This window comes from Grampus griseus, assembly GCF_964374135.1.
Source record: "Grampus griseus genome assembly, chromosome: 2".
In the NCBI taxonomy this organism is placed as follows: Eukaryota; Metazoa; Chordata; class Mammalia; order Artiodactyla; family Delphinidae; genus Grampus; species Grampus griseus.
This window is the reverse complement of record NC_139018.1, coordinates 28,693,624-28,713,523: the sequence shown is the minus strand read 5'-3', so window position 1 is coordinate 28,713,523 and position 19,900 is coordinate 28,693,624. Positions and strand designations below refer to the sequence as shown.

The following is a 19,900-nucleotide window of genomic DNA, read 5'->3' as shown; positions in this document are numbered from 1 at the left end:
AAAATAGCCAGATATACAAAAGAGTAAGATGTGATTTAAAAACAAGAAATAGCAGATAATGAACACAGACCCACAGGGATCCCACTAACGGAGCTATGAGACATAAACTTTAAGAAGACTATGCTTGGGAATTCCCTGGTGGTCCAGTGGTTGGAACTGGGCGCTTTCACTGCTGAGGCCCATGTTCAATCCCTGGTCGGGGAACTAAGATCCCACAAGTCATGCGGTGTGGCCAAAAAAGGAAAAAAAAAAAGAAAAGAAAAGAAAACTATGCTTAAGTTATGCAATAAAATAAAAGGCAAGGTTGAAGATCTCATCAAAGAACTAGGAACTCTAAAAATGAACCAAATGAAAAATCAGGTTACTGAAAAATAAAATAACTGAAGACAAGAGTTCAATGAATGGGCTTAACAACATATTAGACACAGCTAAAGAGAGAACTGGTGAACTGAAAGATAGGTCAGACTTAAAAAAAAAAAGAAATGGAAAACATAGAAAAGTGCATGACAGACAAAATAGGGGATACAGTGAAAAGCACTAACAAAACGTGTAACTGGAGTCCCAGAAGGAGAGAGAGAGAATATGGAGCAGAAGCACTCTAAACAGGATAAATACAAAGAGAACAATACTTAGGTTTCACAGCAAAACTGCTGAAAACCAATGACAAAAAAAAAATCTTAAAACAAGATAAAAAGATACCTTACATTCAAAGGAGCAACAATATGGATTATAGTGATTTCTCAATACTGTACCTACAATAGAAGCCTGAAAACAATGGAATGACATCTTTAAAGTGCAAAGAAAAAAAAAAAAAATTACCAACACAGAATTCTCTACCCAGCAAAGTTATCCTTCAAAAATGAAGATGAAATAAAAACATTTTCAGACAATCAAAGACTAATAAAATTTATCACTAACAGACTCACACTAAAGGAACTAAAGGAAATACTAAGGGATGTTCTTCAAACAGCACATAAATGAACTGAGATGGAAGCTTGGAGATATGAGAAGAAATAAAAAGCAACAAAACACTCTTAAGTATTTGAATAAATCTAAAATGAACAACAACTGAACAAAACCATAATGTTATAATGTCCTATCAATGTTAAAATATAGGGAGAATGAAAAGTCATGTCAATAATTCTACAAGTTAGGGGTTAGGGGAAAATGGAGTTAAAGGGTTATAAGAACTCTGCATTGTCCAAGAAGAGGCAAAGCACTAACTTACATTAGATTTCAATAAGCTAAGAATGCATTTTAATCTCTAGGAACGCTTCTCAACCAGAGGATTAAGCTCTAATGTCATAAGGCATTCACTATGTAATAAGTTGACTTCTCTCCTATACCTCTAGAATGGTACTAGCTATGTACCATCCTCCAGATAATTGAGAAAATGGTCACTCAAATCCCCTTCTGTAGGGCTTAATTCTCTAATAGAAATCCAGGTAATAAAGGTTGCTATGGTAATCACTAAAGGAGTAATACATAAGTATATAACTAATAAATTAATAAAGAGGGGAAATGGAATAACAAACCCAATCAATCCAAAGGAAAACAAAAAAAGAGGAAAAAAAAGGAAGAAAGAAAAGGCAGGATGGGATAAGTGGACGGCATATTTAAACCAAAGTTTATCAGTAATTACATTAAATGTAAACTGTATCAATGCTCTAACGAAAAGACAAAGGTTGTTAGAACAGATGATAACAAACCCCAATTATAAATCCAGTTGAAAGATATACCTTAAGTAGAAGGATACAGAAAGGCTGAAAGTAAAAAGATGGAAAAGATACACATCCCATCCTCCTCGCACCCACACTAAGGGAAAGAAAGAGAAATATCTGACAAAGTAGACTTTAAAAGGCAAAAAGATTACTAAAAATAAAAAAAGAAACATTTCATGATGAAGTGTCTAATCCAGTTCTAAATAAGTATGCAATTAACATTGCATCAAAATGTATAAAACTAATACTGACAGAACTAAGAAAAAATAGACAAAACCTCAATCTTAGTGGGAGAGTACAACATACATGTTTGTACTGACAGAACAAGCAAACATTTCTATATCCCAGTACCTAGCACAAGGCCTGACCCACATTAGAGGCCAAATCAAAATTTGCTGACCTGAAATAAAAGATTCATACATTTTGGATTTTCCTAAACAGTCCAAATTTCAAGTATAAAATTGTCTCTTTGTCCCTCATAAATTCATTTGTCCAAAAGTTTTGTTTGGAAAATATAAATAATATCCCCATGGGTGACTTGAATCCCTCCTATACTGCCATGTTCTCCCTTTTCCCATATAATATTAGGTCACCAGGAGCACCCAGGTACTGAGCTGCTTGCATGGGGCGCCTGTCATACCTGAGCTGGGGCATCAGTCCCGGGGATACGGGTGGACCGCCTGCGGGTGACGATGACCGACGGCTTGTGTTCAGTGGGGTTCTGTTCAGGACCCTTTCCATCCTCGTCAACACCTCCAGCTTGGGCTGCCTCAGTTGGGTCCACAGCCCGCACAGGCACAGACACTGGGATTATGAGGGGTACCATCCCGCTGTCCTCTCGTGCTCGCTTGGCAGCTAAGGAAGGCTCAGAAAACTCCACCCCACACTTGGTAGTTGAAGCCAATACACTTTTCCGCTTCTCCTCAGAGCCACTGGCATCCTGGAGAAGGAGAGAGAGAGGAAATGGAGACGGTTAGAAGGTAAGTCCTGATCTGCTGGTCCGGGACCCCTAATCCCGTTTGATTCAGGGACTCAAACACCCATGACGGTTCCCAATGGTCTTTGGCAACCTGGCCTTTCCCTGACCACCTTTTCCCCCACCATATTCCCAGATACTCTCCATAACCTCCCTTCTGCCAGGTTCTCCCATCCTGGCCTGGAGCAGGAATCCCCAGATGGCCAACTCAGGCCAAAAGTGGCTAATCGATGTGTTCTGTTCGGTCTACACGGTGCATGGCATGTGAAATAGTATCTACATATTCAAAACATATCTCTGCAAAAGAAAGCAAGCAAGGAACCTGTGCCAAGGTAAGGGTGGTCTTTCGATCTATTTCCCCACTGGCAACTGGCTGGAGTGAAGTCAAGTTCTGCAGCCTCCTACATATAGGTCTGGCCCTATAGGCTTCGAGGGTTGAGACCTCCAGTGAGGGAAGGGGCAAACACTGGCTTTGGAGTCAGATACTAGCTTCTGTCCTACCTTTGTGACCTTGGGAAATCCCACTTGGGCCTTAGCTTCTTTAGCAATAAAATGGGATAAATGCCAGCATCCCTCTCATAGGGTTTGATGAGAAATTACTTGTGATCAAAGATAAGAAACTCCAAGTACAACACAGGTGCTCAAATTCTATTCATTCTTCTTCCCCATTTAGATTGTCTTTTTCCAATCAACTTTATTGCTGTATAATTTACACACAACAGAATGCACCTATTTTTAATTATAGTTTGATGTATTTTGACAAGTATAACCACCTGTGTAAACACTACCACATTCCTGTCTTTTAGCACACTGGATCTGGAAATGGTTTCACCTCCCTCTACTTCCAACCCTGCAAGTCCCAAATGAAGAAGGCAACCCACGATGGTGTATTGCATTTTCCTGCCTGCAACCCTGCGTGTGTGTAAAACCCATCTGCCCTTCAGGTGTGGATACACCTACGTAGAGATTCTTTGCATGCAGAGAGTTCAGAACTCCCTGAAATGGATGGGTTCTTTCATTTCCTTCAATGAAGGGAGAAAACTGCCCTTGTGACCCTGGAGTCACTTGCTCTTCCCTGGCCCCAGACACAGCTCGCCCTGCCCTCTGCCAGGTCTGTCCCCAGCCCATGCCGCTCTCACCTTTGTGTTCTGCAGTGAGGCCAGCTCCACTGCCTTCTGGGCCAGGGTCAGCAAATTGGCCTCCTGGGACGCCCGGCGCCTCCGTCGAGTGCTCTGGATCACCCCACCCCGTAGCACCTGCCCACAGTCCCCTGTGCCCACAGCCCGCGTGCCCTCCTCGCTGCCCATGGCAGGAGCCTCCCGCTCCCGGCCATTGGGTGCCAGTCTCTCCCCGTCCGACAGCAACTGCGACTCCCTCAGCTCCAGCGGGAATCCCAGAGCTTCAGGATGGGGCTGCCCCAGGGGGCCGGGCGGCGGCTGCTGCAGGGGCCAGTGGTGCAGGAACAGGTTGCTGGCGGGATCCTGCCCAGGTTGGGTGCCAGCCCCATCCAGGGTGGTGGAAGGCAGGACACCCTCCTTAGAGAGGCGGCGGGAACGGCGGGGAAAGGCGATCTGGGCCTGAGGTAGCACAGGCTGCGGGGCTGACTCCTGCAGGAGGGCCTTGCGCAGTTCTGGGTTCATGTCAGGGTTTGGGGGGAAGGGGTAGGGTGCCAGGCTGTGGTGAGCCAGGTGGGACTGACTCAGCGGCCCGGCCGGCTGCAGGCCAAAGTCCTGGGGCTGCTGAGAGGGCGGCTGCTGCATGGGGTAGAAGTTCTCAAAGAGCTGCATCTGGGGCAGGGCCGCCTGCTGCTGCTGCTGCTGCTTCTGCGGTGGGAAGGCGGCGACGGGGTTGGGCGGCGATGGGCCCTGCCGGAAGACCTGCCGGTTCACCTGGTGGCCGAACGCCAGCTGGAAGGGCTGCAGGGGCAGCGTCTGGTTCGGCGGCTTCTTGGCCACATGGAAAGAGTTCAGGGGTGCCTGGGGCCGCCCAACCTCCAGCTGCACCTTCTGCGGCACCATCGGCCGCACAGCGTTCCCAAAGCGGTCCAGCTGTGGCCCCCCTGCTTTCTCCCGCTTCAGTGGCTCAGGGTGGTTATAGTAGGTGGAGACCCCCATGCCAGGATGAGGGCTTCCCTTGGGTCCACTGTAAAGGGGGAGGCTGTGGCGATTCCATGTTGAGTGGGGCGGAGGCTGGCCCGGCTGCTGCTGCCAGCCGCTGTCACTGACACCCCCAACCCCTCCACGCTCCGGGCCCCGCCCTGGAGCCATCACAGAGTTGGGCCACTTGACCGAGCCCACCTGCTGAGACAACATGGTTCGCTCAGACCCATACACCACGGAGTTCAGCAGGGCCAGGCTGTTGGAAGGCGGCAGTTCCACAGGCTGGGAGGCGGGGGCAGCCCCTGCCGGACCCTCGTGCGCAAAGTAAGGCTCCTCCTTCACTCTGGACGGTGGAGGGGCCGGGGGCTGCTGTGGTGCTTGCAGGGGTTGGAGCTGCTCCTTGGGAGCTGGTTCTTGGTCCCCAAAGAGGCAACGCTTCCGCTTGTTCTGAGCCTTGGGCTGGGCCTGGAGGTTCATGGTGTGGCCAACTGGGCCCCGGCAGTGAGACCTACTTCACCAGTCACCCATCCCCTGGGGGATGGTCCTGCTGGAAGCTTGGCCCTAGTCCAGCAGCCAGAGGGGGCAGAGGAAACGCTGGATGATGCGGTCGGGCACGGGGAGAAAGAACTGCTGGCGCTTCCTTCCTTTTTGCAGAGAGGCTCTCAGGCTCCTCTACTGTTCCCAGGTCATGATGCTCCACAGGGCCCTGGAGCCTGCAGACAGAAGAACAGGAATAGTGTCAGCCACAGCCTCCCAGGATGCCCCAGAGGGCAGCACAAGTGTGAGGGGAGGGTCTCAAGGGTCCTACAGTTCCACTGCCTCCTGGGGACGAGCCCAAGGTCACAGAGCAGCATCGGTGAGGCAGGAGCCAGGACCTTGGGGGAGCTACCAGAAGGCGGCAACATCCCCCAGGGTGCTCTGGGACTCCCCCTTGTCCCACCACCTCGCCCTCCTGGTTAGTGTCCAGGACGCTGTGTTTGGTTGTGTAACTTGCGCAATGCACAAAAGCACCCGCCGAGGGGGCAAGTGGGGCTGAGATCCAGCCTGAGCCCCTGCAGTCAAGCTGGGATAAGGGGTAACAGAGGCCATGCTGGGTTCCGTACTCGTCTGAAGCCAGGCCCCAGCCTGCTGGGCAGCCAAGCAGGTCCTCTCACATCTGTCCAGGCAGTGGCCTCCCCAGTAGACCCCGCAGGAGTGTTTTCAGCCAGTGCCTCCTCTGACACTCCATGCACCTCTCAGACAGGAAATGGAGAAAACAATAGTCATTCCCAACTGTGCAGCCCATGGGTCAGGAGGTCCACCAGGCCCTTGCAGAGTCCTGGGTCCACGTCCTTTACACTGAGGCACGTAGGTGAGGCCCCGAAGCGTGTGTGCAGTCCTAACCCCACCCCTGGGAGGAGCTGCTGGGTGGAACTGTGGCTGCTAGTGTTCCCCAACCGAGCATGGAATAGAAACCTGTTTTGCAACCTGGGCTGACTGGAGACAGGATCTGGCCTGGTAGCTGGTCAGCAGTCCCCACCCATCTTCCTCCACTGCCAAAGAGCTCCTGGCATCTTGAGCAAAGGAAGAATATAGCTACGATACTGAGGGGGGTGCAGATTTCTAGAACTTAGGTCCAGAAGGTTTCTCCATGACATGGTGTGACTAAAGTGCTCACAGTGTTCCTGTGTTTGTTTTCTAACTTGATTAAAAAAAAAAAAGATTGCTCTATTTATCCTGCTACAGAGGAACTGAGTCCAGTACTTTATAATTTACATGTGTTTTTATTACTTACATGCAAGTTATAACTTACACCTATACCTTGCGTGTATTTTCAAAGACTTTTTCTTCAGAGAGGGTTGGTTTTGTCTTTTGTTTTGTTTGCCTCTCTGGGAAGTTGGTGAGGGTGGGAGCTACATGGCCCACCTCTTCCCCATGCTAAGATTCTGATCCTCAGCCAGTCCGTCTAGCAGAGGAGGGGAGCTCAGGAAGCCCCCGCGAATAAATCTGAAGGTCCAGGCTGACCTCAGACGTCAGAACCTAGATGCCCCAGGTCATCGTTAGCAGCCCCGCGAGTTCCCAGGAAACCAGTCGAGAGGCGTAGAGGAGGGCTGGCTGGGCATGCCGGGCAGGCTCTGGTATGAAGCCCTGGCTACACCCGGCGATGCCCCTGGCCCCAGGGAGGCGGCCGTGCTATCGCTCCTCCGCACGCTTCCGCAGCTCCCCAGCCCTTCCCCTCCCGCGGCTGCCTTGACTCACTCCAACCCCCTGCTGCCTTTCACTTTCACTCAGCACCCAGAAGGGGAGGAACTTCCTCCTCCATTTCCTTCCTCAGCTCCCGGCCCTGCTGTGAGTGAGAGCGACTCTCCGTGCTCGCACCCCCTTTGTCTCGCATATGGAAGCTGGGGGAGGGGGAAACTAGGAGGGCATCCAAGTCACCCAGGCCCCGCCACCGGGGGAGGATTCGGACAAGTAGCGAGTGCTGAGGCCACAGAAACCGCCTTCTGAACAAACACCTTTCTCTTGCTTTTAAACTCTCATTTCCTGACAGCCAACCCAACACAGAGCAGAGACCCAAAAGCCAGCCCCCAGACTGAAAACAACCCTGGGCGCCATCGTGAAGCTGCAGGGTGGGGCCGTCCCGGCTATGAGAGTCCGGCTGTGCCTCTCCAATCAGAATGAACCAACTACAAGTACGTGTGTGTCTGCAGAAGCAAGACAGAGGAAGGAAGAACGTGCTGTGGGGGGGCAGGGGGTGGGAGTTGGCAGGTCCACGTGCCTCCAGGGAACTGGGAGCCTCCCCCCGCCCCCCCCGGCAGTACAGGCACCCCCCATCGCAGCCCTGTTGCCTGGTGAGCCACAGCACAGGCTTGGGGCTTGGAGGAGGGGAAGGCACACGTGGCAGATGGGTCTGAGTGCACGTGCGCGTGCGTGCCTGATGGAGGGTACCAGGCGCGGGGATGGCCGCTCAGCGCCTAGGGGAGGGCGACTGCACACTTGGGGTTGGGGAGATGGGGGCGGAGTCTGTGAAAGGGGATCCAAGGCAGGGCTGCTCCTGCCCCAGTCCACACTGGCTGGCCTGTAGCTGCTTGGTCAGGTCTGCTCTGCCTCCCACCCCCCACCCTACACATCGAGGGGGCCCTTCACTCCTGACACCACAGTAGGTTTCCAAAGCTGGGCCAGGGACTTCTTTAGAAGAAATCAAGGGGGCCAGTTCTGGGGAGGCTGAAGCTTCTGCAGCGGCCTCCCTGTCATCCCCGTTGGAAGGCTGCTAACAATGCTAAGAGCACAGACACCCGGACCTGGGACCCTTGAAGAAGAAAGATCAGTATCTGGGCTGTTGGGGGGAGGGCGGGGGGAGAGTGGAAGAGGCCTGGGAGGTAGGAGGGGAGGGGACACACCAAGGCAGCAGGGTATGCAGTAGGGTATGTAGCAGTAGTAGTAACAGCTAGTAGTTGTAATAACAACAACAACAACAATACACCTGTGCCAGGCAGATCCTAAGTACTCTGTGCATGGTTTTTTGGTGTGTGTGTGTGCATGTTTAATTCCCACAACAGCTTTATAAAGCAGCATGAAGCAGTGTTATTTTAACTTCCATTTTACAGGTGAGCTAGACAAGCTCTAAAGGGCTGAAAAAAATTGCCAGTGGTCACACGGTAACTACATTGCAGAGCCAGGGCTCGAATTTAGGTCCGTCTGACTCCAAGACCAAACTCTTATTCCCTGTCCCTAAGACATGCCGCTAAGACACCAGGCCCTTTCTGCACACCTCCCTCCCACAGCATGCTCTCGACAGTCTCAGAGCAAGGATTTTCCCAACACGGATCTCCCTCCTCACTGGCGCTAGGAAGCCCCTTCCCCTCACCTGAACTGTAGGCAGGTAACCCTCTCCTATTCTGCGCCGGTACAGCTGAGACCCTCAGACCTACAGGAAGGGAGGGAAGGGAAGGGGGGCCGCCTCACAGAGGCGCCAGCAGGTGTGGGAGGTCCACTGGCAGGGAGGCCTGAGACTGCACTGGTCACTTCCGCCTCATTCTCCAGACCTGGACCCTCCAGCCCCTGCAAGCCCACCCCTGCCTGAGTTCTGGTGGCTGCAGGTGGGGCTGCCAGCTCTCATACGCCACTCATACCTCACAGCCTGCGAGTTTGGCCAGGACTGAGCCACTTCCTCCCATTTCTCCTGCCCCAGCCCTCCTCTGTCCCTCAGGTGGAAGTCTGCCTGGTCTTCCTCAACAATGAGGAAGAGGAAGCAAGCCGTCCTTTCTGAAGGCTCCCAACAGATGGGCCAACTCCCTGAAGTTGCAGGGAAGAGGGTGTAATGAGGAACTCCTGCAGGCAGCTCACCCTTGGGACCAGCTGCAGGGCCTCTGACAACGGATGCAGAAACACTGCAAAAGGAAATCCACAGACATAACGGGGCCCCAGACACTCACACCCACTCTTATCAGTCTGACTGTCAAGGCTCTATTCACTCTTCCCTTCCTCTGGGAGCCTCACTGCTGCAACCAGTCCCTGACCACACCACAGACAGCCCTGGGCAGAAGACATAGCCAGCATCTGATCTCAACAGCCAGGGACCTCTGGGGCTTTCAGGAGCATCTATGGTGAGAAACACTTTCTCTCTACCGAAGAAGCAACGTGCAATAAGTAAAGAAAACAGTGCTGAAACCACATGTATTCTGCACACACATGAGGGAAGGTATTGAAAAGGCTGTTGGGTGTTCTATGCTTGTGGTGACACCACGCCCTCCAAGGACAGCAACCAGAACACGTACTGCTCCCCACGTGCCATAAGCACCCCAACCGCATGCGTGACATTGGCTGGGGGAGTCCAGTGAGCCCTCACCACAGGGCAATGGGGCCAGGCCATGCATGACCACTGAGGGGACCAGGGCCACTCACAAGCTTGGGGCACTCAATGCGGCCATCCAAGAGACAAGACTGTTGTGAGTCAAGGTTACGCAGGCCAGGAAAGGGGTGCCCAACTTGGTCCCGGCGGCCACGGGGCCTCAGCTCTGACCTGGGGCTGAGAGCCGACTGAAGGACACCTCGACCCTGGGAGGCTAGCTAATGCTCCGAGCTCCTGCTCTTACCTGGGCCACCCCTGGCCCCGCAAACTCAGCACTAGGAAGAGGGGGAGTCACAGCTCATGCATCTCCAACCCGAGGCAAACAGACTTCAATATGGCACCCAACAAAGCCCCGAATCTCTAGGCCAGCCAGCTCACTGAGCACCAAAGAGGCTGTCTTAGGACAAAGTCTAAACTCCTTATCCAGCCCACAGGTCCCTGCAGATTGGGCTCCTGCCACTTCTTTCAACACTCCACGCTGGAGCCATCACTCAGTGCTGTTGCTGCTTTGCCTCCAGGTCTGTGCCCAGGCAGTTCCTCTGCCTAGCACACATTCCCAACCTTTTCATCTGACCAAGTCCTACTCACCTTTCAGGTTTCAGACACTGCTTCCTCTGGGAAGTCTGCCCTCATCCCAAGTCTGAGCCAGGTACTATACTCTGAGCCCATAACACCTCCTAAACCCCATGACTGGACTCAGCACACTGAATTCCGGGTGCCTACTTCTTAGTCCCCAGCAGACAGCAAACTCCAGGGGGCAGAGTCTGCAGATCATTGTACCTTGGCACTTGGCTTGTACCTGCCTCTTAGGCTGCTCATTCAAGACTGCACCCAAGGTGAGTCAGAGCCACTGCTCACGGCCAGTGTATCCACCGTGGGCTCCTGCCCAGCCCTGACTTCTGATCTCTCTCCCTGATGCACATCAGAGCTCCTGAGCACATCATGCTGAGATGAAGTGAAGAGGCCCAGCCGCCTAACCCCACCCCATCCCATCCCATCAGTGGCCCCAGGTCCTATCCAACTAAGCTGAACACAAATCCTTCTCTACTTGCGGGCCCGTAAGCCACTTGCCCCTTGACTGTCACTCACTGCCCCACACTACATGCAGGACAACTGACAAAGAGCCAGCCCCACTGTTGCCCCCTGTCCCATTCTTCTTCCCTCAAGGCTTCCCACTCCGGCCTAGGCCAAGGCCAGGGACATGAGCCTGTGGATCTGTTTATCTCATGCTCTGACCTGGCTGGGCTGAGCCTGAAGACACCGAGGTATCTGGCTAGGATGCCCGGGGCAGTGATGAGGGGCCCTCCCTAGAGGAGCCCTGCATGGCCCCAGCTGGCCCTCCAGTCCAGACTCACATCCTGAAAAGCTCTCTCTCAAATACTCTGGGGCCTTTGGCTACAGCCAGACTGGGCGAGTGGCCTGAAATTGCCATCTTGGGCCAGCTAGAGTTGCCCAAGCCCTAGGTAGACCTTGCCTCTGGGCACAGTGCGATGATCTCAATGCTGTGTGCACCCCCTCTAACTGGGAGCTCACACCCAGGCTGCAGGGCCCCATTTCTCCAAGCCACTGGACATACAAGTCCTGTTCTCAAGGCGTATGTAAAACCAATAAGGAAGGAGACGCCAGCCACAGAGATGAGGACCTGCCTCCCACAAGTGTCACTTCCCCTGGGGACGTGAGAGAGCAGGCCCCGTGTTGTGCCCGTTCCCAGTCCAGAGAGAGTCCCAGGATTATCACTTCTCCAGACTGAACTTCAGCCCTTAGAGGCCAGGGCATGAGTCCCAGGGGCTCAGCCATCAAGCTGGACAGGCTCAGAGGCTTGGCCAGGGTTCGAGCTGCCTGAAGTTTGAGCTTTGACTGTAAAAATGCCAACATTGAGATGCTTTTAAAGGGATACAGGTAAGAGGAAATCCTTTGCCTTATTATGCACCCCCCAGGGCTTCATTCAGGCATCTACCTTTATCATCTCCTCCCCCACTACCCCACAAACACTCTCAGGATGTCCATAAAAGTCAGGATAGCCAGGTCCATTTTATAGAAGGGAAGCTGAGGCAGAGAGAAAACACTGAGTCGTAGGCAGAGCCAGGAAAGGACTGAGCCTCCAGGCCCAGCTTCCGCCCATACTCAGGGTGGGGGTGGGGGTGGGGGCGCTGGCTGCCTCCCTCCTAGACAAGGGCCACAAAGGATCACAGGCAGCTCAGGAAACCCCCTTCTACAGGACTCGGGACTCCCAGGGGGTAAAATGGAAGCTGGCAGGATTAGGCTCTGTCCAGAAGAGACAAAGCAAGTGTCCCTGCAGCCAGCCCTGCAGTGACCGAGCCTCTGGAGCGGGCTTCATGAGGCCTCACAACCCTCTCTATGCCCTACAGGGCTCACGCCACCAGAGGCTGCTCCAGCTCCCCCCTCCCCTTCTGGAAGGGCCTGGCTCAACGGCAGGTCTAGGGCAGGGCTCCCTGGAGTCTGTGCCTGAGGCCCAGTGCCAGACTCTGTCCCAGACCAACATACAGAGAAGGCCATTCACAGGGACCTCCCTTAACATGGCCCTGCCCTGCTTACTGTGCCCTCCCACAAACACACACCCTCTGTAGCCCTGCAGGTCTGCCCACTGCCCCTTCATCCACTCAACAAGCATTTGCTGAGCACTGGCTGTAAGCCAGGCTCTGGGGAGACACAGGAGACAAGGTACAGTCCCTACCCACACAGAGCCCCCAGTCCAATGGGGGAGAAAACAGAAACACACACTGATTATAACGCAAGGTGGCCTGTCCTGGGGCTCGAGATACACACAGGGAATAAGTGACCCTGGGGAGAGTTCCCCGGCTTTGAGCCTTTGCTGGAGCTGTCACCTCTGCCTGGAAGCCCTGCCTCCACTGACAACCTGCCTCCCTCAAAGCCTCCCTCTTCCAGGCAGCCCTCTGGCACATACTGTTCTCACCCTTTCTGAATCTTCGTGCTCTTACTCCCTATTAACCACCAGCTCACAAGGCTTCTGCAATTCCCTTCTGTTTCCGCAGCAAGGCTGGGAGAAGCAGGGCCTGGAGGCAGTGTGGCCCAATGGAGAGGGCAGTGAACTGGTTGTCAGGTAATCCGGTGTCTGGTCCAGGAACCGCCGCTCAATGGTTTCTGCCTTTGAGGAATTTGGGAGCCAGGGGTTGGGGTGGGGGGTGGAGAAGCCCTGTGTCCAGGAATCACCCTTGTAATGAGCAACTGCCACAATAAACAGTAGCCACCAGCACTGCCCATGTGTCCAATGTGTGTGAGTATTGCTCACTTGTATAACCACTTATCCCCATCTGAGAAATGAGGAAACGCTGGCTCTGAAAAGTAACTTGTTCCAGGTCACAGCCGGAGGTCCTTTGTGAGGAGCCAGGATTCTAATCCAAGCCTACCAAGCCCAAACCAGGTCTCCATCACACTCTGCTGCCTGTCAGTGTTGAGCAGTGGTTCTCAAACCTACCCTGAGAGATTATTAGTTCATGGGTCTGGTAACGGGGAGGAAATCAAGGTGGGAAATCCACAATGCTTCATAAGCAGCCCAGGTGGCACCCGGGTGCTGGAGCAGAGGAACGGCTGGAGGGTCAGGGCCTGGCACAGTGCAGTTTCCAAGGACCCACTGCTCCTCATTCCCCTGGGAGCCACCTGCCAGGGTGTCGTGTCCTGCACAGGAGGCATGAGGGGTCCCATGAGCCCTAGGGCTGACCATGGCTCTTAGAGTGCCCAAGGCCCAAGTGAGTGCCCATGTTTACTGAGCTTCTACTATCTGCCAAACACAGTGCTGAGTGCATTGCTGGCAATGTCTTATTTAACCCTCACTCTTCTTTGTCCCATTTTACAGCTCTGGAATGGTATACTCAAAAGTATCTATTTAACACAAAAGAAGACAGTAACGGAGTAACAGAGGAACAAAAAAAAGACATTAGACAGAAAGCAAATAGCAAAAATGGCAGACATCAATCCAACCTTTTTAATAATTACTTTAAATGTAAATAGATTAACACCTCAATTAAAAGGCAGAGTTTGGGAAAATGGGTTTAAAAAAACCATGATCCATGGTGGCGCAGTGGTTGAGAGTCTGCCTGCCGATGCAGGGGACACGGGTTCGTGTCCCGGTCCGGGAAGATCCCACATGCCGCGGAGCGGCTGGGCCCGTGAGCCATGGCTGCTGAGCCTGCGCGTCCGCAGCCTGTGCTCCGCAACGGGAGAGGCCACAACAGTGAGAGGCCCGCATACCGCAAAAAAACAAAACAAAACAAAACAAAAACCATGATCCAACTGTTAACAAGAGACACACACTTTAGATTTAAAGACACTAATAGGCTGAAAGTGAGAGGATGGAAAAAGATATACCATGCTAACAGTAACCAAAAGAGAGCTGGGAATGGCTATGCTAATATTAGACAAAATAGACTTTAAAACAAAAACTCTTATTAGAGACAAAGAAGGACACTTTATAATGACAAATGTGTCTACCCATTAAGAGGATATTACAATTATAAATGTATTTGCACCTAACAACAGAGCCCCCAAAATATATGAAGCAAAAACTGTCAGAATTGAAGGGGAAAATAGACAATTCAACAATAAGAGTTGGAGCCTTCACTTTCAAGAATGGATAGAACAACTAAACAGAAGATCAACAAGGAAACAGAAGACTTGAACACTATAAAGCAAATAGACCCAACAGATATCCATAGAACCTTCCACTCAACAACAGCAGAATATCCATTCTTCTCAAGGGTACACAGAATATTCTCCAGGATAGATCATAAATTAGGCCATAAAACAAGTCTCAATAAATTTGAAAGGGTTGAAATCATACAAAGTATGTTCTCCAATCAAAATGAGATAAAATTAGAATCAAAAATAGAAGGAAATTTGGGGAATTTACAGGAAATGAAAGTTAGAAGTAACTTGTCAAGTTCTCAGCTCAGAAAGGCCACTCCTTCCTTACTCAGACCATATTCTCCACACCTTCTGCACAGCCCTAGGAAGCTGCAGATCTCAGATTTTTGCAAATGCCTGGGTAGCTCCACACCAGACACACACTGAACCTGACCCCAATCTTGATCCCGGAATCAAAACAGCTGGGGAGGGAGAGCCCTTTAGGGCTGTAACAGCTTGTTATTCAGCCCTACTTCTCCCCGGGGAAGACGGCCACAAGCAAACATCTTCACTTCCCCAGTCTACAGAATGTCCAAAAGGCAGATCCTTCCCAAAAGAAGGAAGCTAACATATACAGAGCACTTTCCCCACGCCAGGTACCTGACATACCCTAATCCACGCACACAAACTTCCCACCCAGGCATCTCATTGTCCCCATTCTACAGAGGGAAACTGAGGCTCTGTTATTAAGGTGGCAGAAGCAAGATTCAAAATCTTGTTGTCTGCCTTTAAAGTCCTTGGTCTTTCCATCATCCTTCCAGAAAAATCCCAAATCTACACTTGTTGTGGGCTTCAGAAGGAATGCTATACAGGAGAACCCCACAAAGCCAGCTGTGGATCCTCCCCTTTCTCATGCTCCCTCCCAGAACTGCTGCTTTTCCTGGGGCCATTTCCAAGTAGAGCATAGTATATAACACTCCCTCCCAAGAAATAATCCCAGCCCCAGCCTGCAGAAACAGTCTCCCCTCGAGACCGTGAACATCTGTAAGACCCCCTGGAAGCTAGGACAGCCCATAGGGCTTTGAGGTGGGAGGACTGCAGGCGTGAGCTGGGAGCTGCAGTCAGCAGGATCACCCTCTGGAATAAGAGCCTCCACAACACATGGAGAAAGGTGGCTTGTGCCTCTCTTCAGAGCCAGCCACCAAAGCAGGGCATAGCTGCGGAAGCTGAACAGATTCCAAATATCAAGGGATGCTGCATCTCACTCAGTCCAATTCCTTGTTCCACAAAGCAGCCCAGAGAAGGAAAGAAACTTGCCTGCAAATACACAGACAGGAGCAAGAATCAAGGCCACCAATAACAACGCTTCATGCCTCCATTTAGGAGGCCCCACCTTTTGGCAAGACACTGGGCAGGGCTTGGAGCCAAAGTGAAACCTCGACGTCACAAATGGAAGGCTTCTACTTCACCATCATCTCCACCTCTAACATTTCTTGGGGGCACTACTATGTGCCAAGCATGGTGCTGGGCACGCTACACACATGATCCCGTTTAATCCTCGTGGCAAGGCAGGTATCATTACACTCCCGTTTCTCAACGAGGCACCTGAAGATCTGAGGTCACAGGAGTATAGAGGCAATGCCAGGACTGGAACCCAGAGCGTTTTCTGCAGGGCCTCAGGCTCAGCCTCCTGCTTGGGTACACATCAGGCTATTTGGGATGGATGGCAGCAGGCTCTAGGCTGTTCACATCTCCCTGAAGAGCAGCTTCAGCTGGCCTGAAAACCAGTCATGTCCTGGAAGCGTGGCTGGTCAGGAAAGGTGAGTGAGAGGGGCCTGGGAGGCGAGTGGCTTTGAAAATGAAGATGCTCCTGGTGATTACCACCACTGGGCCAACCTGTGAAGCTCAACATCTTCAGTTCAAGAGGAAGCCACATCCCTCCCACACTCTCCAACCCCACACCCACAGTTGGCCAACAGCTCTTTAAAAATAAAGCGGTGACTCGCCCCAAATCCCCATGGGGCCCAGGTTCCTGCCCCTTCCCCTGGCACACTGAAATCTGGGTCAAGTCAGTCCACGCTTGGGTTCCTACTAGTGCCAATGCCCCCACCCAGGGCACTGAGCATCAGTCCCAGCATGACAAGCTACCTCTCTGCATGGGGCTCTCAGGAGGGTTTCCTCTCAAGAAATGAAACTACTGAATAAAGGTTGTTCATTGCACATCCTAAAGAAGGGAGACAGATAGTGCCCACCCACTCCAAAGATCACTGGTCCAAATCTCAGTTTCATGGCTGATGGGCCCGAAGCCCTGAGAGGTAACATGATTTGCCCAAGAACACACGGCTCATTACTTGGGTAGAGCTGTGTTCAGGGCCTCCCAGGGGATGTTCTCACACTCAGCACTCCCTCAGACCTGGCTCTGCTGCCTCTTCTCAGGAGAAAGGAAGCGGGGGGTGGGCAGGAGCGGTGTCTAGTTGTGGTGTCTTCATCAGCTCTGGCTCATCTGCCTGGCCAGCTCCAGAAGGAGCTAGGACCTACCTGATGGCCTGGGGGAAGAGGGGGAGGGGAGTTTTTTCAGGGGGTCATCCTGCTGGTTTGGAGGATAAGAATGGGGATAATATGGCTCCCCAATACTTGCTAGTGACCAAGAAGAACAAAACCTTGCTGCCAGCAGAGGTGGGGCGGCTCTCAACATGGCTGCCTAGGGCCTCCTAGACGGGCTGCAGAGTGGGCACAGAGAGCCAGCCACCTGCCCCCCTCGTCCAGGCATCCAGTCAGTGTCACGGCCTTTCTCAGGTCCTGGTCAAGATCCAGGGCCTCGGCCAAATGCTCACACATTCCTTGCGTTTCTCCAGTCTCTGAGCAGCTGCTGCAGGCCCTCGTCTCCTGTGCTGATTTATTCTTTATTGTTCCTGAAATACACCCAGAGGCCTTTGGCACCAGGCACCAGCACAGCATCCAGCCCAAACCCCGAGTACACACCAACCAGGCTCTCTGGGACCTGAGCCAAGCCAGCCGGCATGATGGGCCCTGGGGTCAGACCCAGCAGCCAGGAAGGGAGGCCCAAGATCCCACCCACTCCAGCCTATGGTCCTAGAGCTGTTCTCAGACTACGGAGGCTGGGATATTTGGGGAGACGGAGATGCTTGCAAGGTTTCTGGGAGGGCTAAACTAAACCTTTCCACTCCTCTCATGCACGAGTGACTCCCCAGCAATCCCCCCAACACACACACACAGCGGACCCCCACGTGCCTATCGCCCTGCACAGCAGGGCCTCGTGGCTCAGGCTGGGCTTCTCGCTACCCTGTAAAGTGTTTGGAGAGGGAGGCCTCAGAGGGGTCTTCCCCACCCTTCCCAGCCCAAAATATCTCCCCTATCAGCCAGCTAATGGTGCCTGAATTCCTACCATCAACACTTCATTCCTAGGGTCAAAGCATTGTTCCCTGTGCACATGAAAATAGCCAGTAGAAGTGTGGGAGCTGCCTGGTAAAAAGACAGGGCTTTGGGGTCAAACAGGATGTGTCCTGGCTTCTCCAATCACCTGCCTCTCTGTGGGCCTCAGTTTCCCTACCAGTAAACAGGCACAATATTTTCATCTCATAGTTATTGTGGGATTAAATGAGGGTTTTTTTATATATATATATATATATATACACACACACACACACACACACATGGAGTGCCTGGCACAAAGTAAGAACTCGATAAATGTGATTTCATTTCCCCCTTGCTGGGCAGGGGCAGATCATTCATTATTAGTCTTCAACACCTGGAAGGGAATGAAATGGCCTCTTCCAGTTCCACAGCCGGCTGAGAGCAGGGCTGACCAGACAGGAACAGGACAAGGGGACTAGGAATCCCAGCAACAGTGCTGGGCTCTGCAGGCATCTGGCCTAGGGACCCAGGAGGAGCACACTCAGCACAGGCCTCCCCAGAACTCAGCTGCGCCAGCAGGGCCTACAGGGACATGGCGGGACAAGAGTCCCCAGATAAAACCTGGCAGAGCTTCCCAGCCCATAGTGGAGTCTCCACCCTCCTGGGCTCCCTCTAAGAGCAGTAAAAGGGAAAGGCCATCACCTGAGGGAGGCTGGGGAGACGGTGGTCACAGAAAGTCTGAACAGGGATGCCAGAGGCACCGGGGCCTGCAGGGAGCAAGTAAGCCTGCCCCGAGGCCACCACAGTGAAAGTCCCACAAGTAGAAGTGGCCGCCTGGTTATTTTTGGTACCTCTTCTGCCCAAAGCCAGCAAGGAAAGGCAGCTGCTAGCAACCTGGAAGGGCTGTTTACACTCAAGTGTGCAAGCACTGTGCAAGGACAAAAAGAGCACCAGCAGCCACCGTGCAGGAGGGCCTCTGCCCCTGCCTTCCTCTCCCATCTGTCCCTGTACAGTCCAATCTGCACGCTGCATAGCCCACAGAGCGTGGGTACTTCTGCTTTCAGTCAGATCCAGTCTCCTAACCACAAAACTCACTCACACACACACAAACAGACAAATAACTATGGAGCCAGCTGAAGACTGGGCCACACCCAGGAGCCGAGACAGTATTCCTCTGGGCTCTTCCTGCACTGAAGCGGCCCTTTCACGTTTTGAAACTGGGAGGGGCAGGCACCAGGGGCAGGACAGAGGAGCCTTTCCTCTGTGAAGCGAAAGTGGGGACAGTCTATGGAACTTCAAGGAACTCGCTGCCTCTCAGCTTCCCCATTTGAAAGTGAAGGACTAGATGTCCCAAAGTGTTTTCCAGCTCTGGGTAAATCCTGGGAGCTGGAGAGCCCAGAACTAGGACCCAGGGCCAGCTGAAGAGGTCAAAGCCAGGTCAGGTGGGATGGAGGATCTGAGGCCAGCCAGATGCGCCCCAAGAGCTGCCGGGCAGGCTGGGGGGAGGAGGAGGAAGGGGGAGAAAGGCCAGACTACTTGCACTCGCAGGATTTTGAGTTTCTGGGATCTCTTCCGAGTTCCAGGGCCTTCCCATCCCAGGAACTGGCAAATTCTGGCAACAGCAGGCGGGCTTGGGGTCTCTGTCTGCCCAGCTGCTGGAAAAAGCTGGGAATCGAAATCCCCCACTATTTTCCTTCCTCTCTGGACCCCATTTCCCCAGAGAAGATGGGTGGCCTCAGAGGGAACCCCCTTCTGGCTGCAAGCCTGTTGTACTTCCCTCTCTCCAAGCTTCGGCCAGGACAAACTTGCCCTGGCTGTTCCCCTCCCCCCTTCCTGAGACTCCTAGAGGAAGAAGCATTGCCTGGAAAATATAACACTCACCACAAGCTCCCTGTGGTTGGAGAGAAAGGCAGAGGGAACAGAGAGCACCTTCCCCGGCTGGCCATAGCACCAGGATCCGTTCCAGGAAGAGCAAGATCAAGAACCACTGCCTGGGACGGCTCAGGCCTCCAGCCCCTCTCCTCCCCACCAGTCCCCAAAAACCACAACCAGTAAGTTGAGTCCCGCAGGGAGCCCCCGACCCTCACCCCTGCAAAACCCCAGCTCTCTTCAGACATGTGTTAACTTTCTTCTTATATAATATCTTGGTGTTCCCCCCACCCTCCCACTCCACCCTTGCTACCTGGTGAAACAGCCAAAGTTGCTTTTAGGAGCAACTCCCACCCCAGGCTCCACCCGAACTCCGTTGAGGTCACACTGAGAGGCTTCAGGTGAAGCGAAGACAGGAGGATTTTTT

The 19,900-nt window shown here is 52.7% G+C and overlaps 1 protein-coding gene across 2 annotated transcripts in view; it reads right to left on the bottom strand.

Moving 5' to 3' along the window:
• Window positions 1-19,900, bottom strand: part of MIDEAS (mitotic deacetylase associated SANT domain protein) — a 66,784-nt gene that overhangs the window by 17,240 nt on the left and 29,644 nt on the right. For both annotated transcript variants that reach the window (XM_082681857.1, XM_082681856.1), the window contains exons 2-3: window positions 3,837-5,509; window positions 2,362-2,661 (exon numbers count right to left, since the gene is read on the bottom strand). In XM_082681857.1, coding sequence (XP_082537983.1) covers window positions 2,362-2,661; window positions 3,837-5,273 — 1,737 coding nt within the window. In that variant the 5' untranslated portion in view covers window positions 5,274-5,509. The remainder of the gene's footprint in view (window positions 1-2,361; window positions 2,662-3,836; window positions 5,510-19,900) is intronic.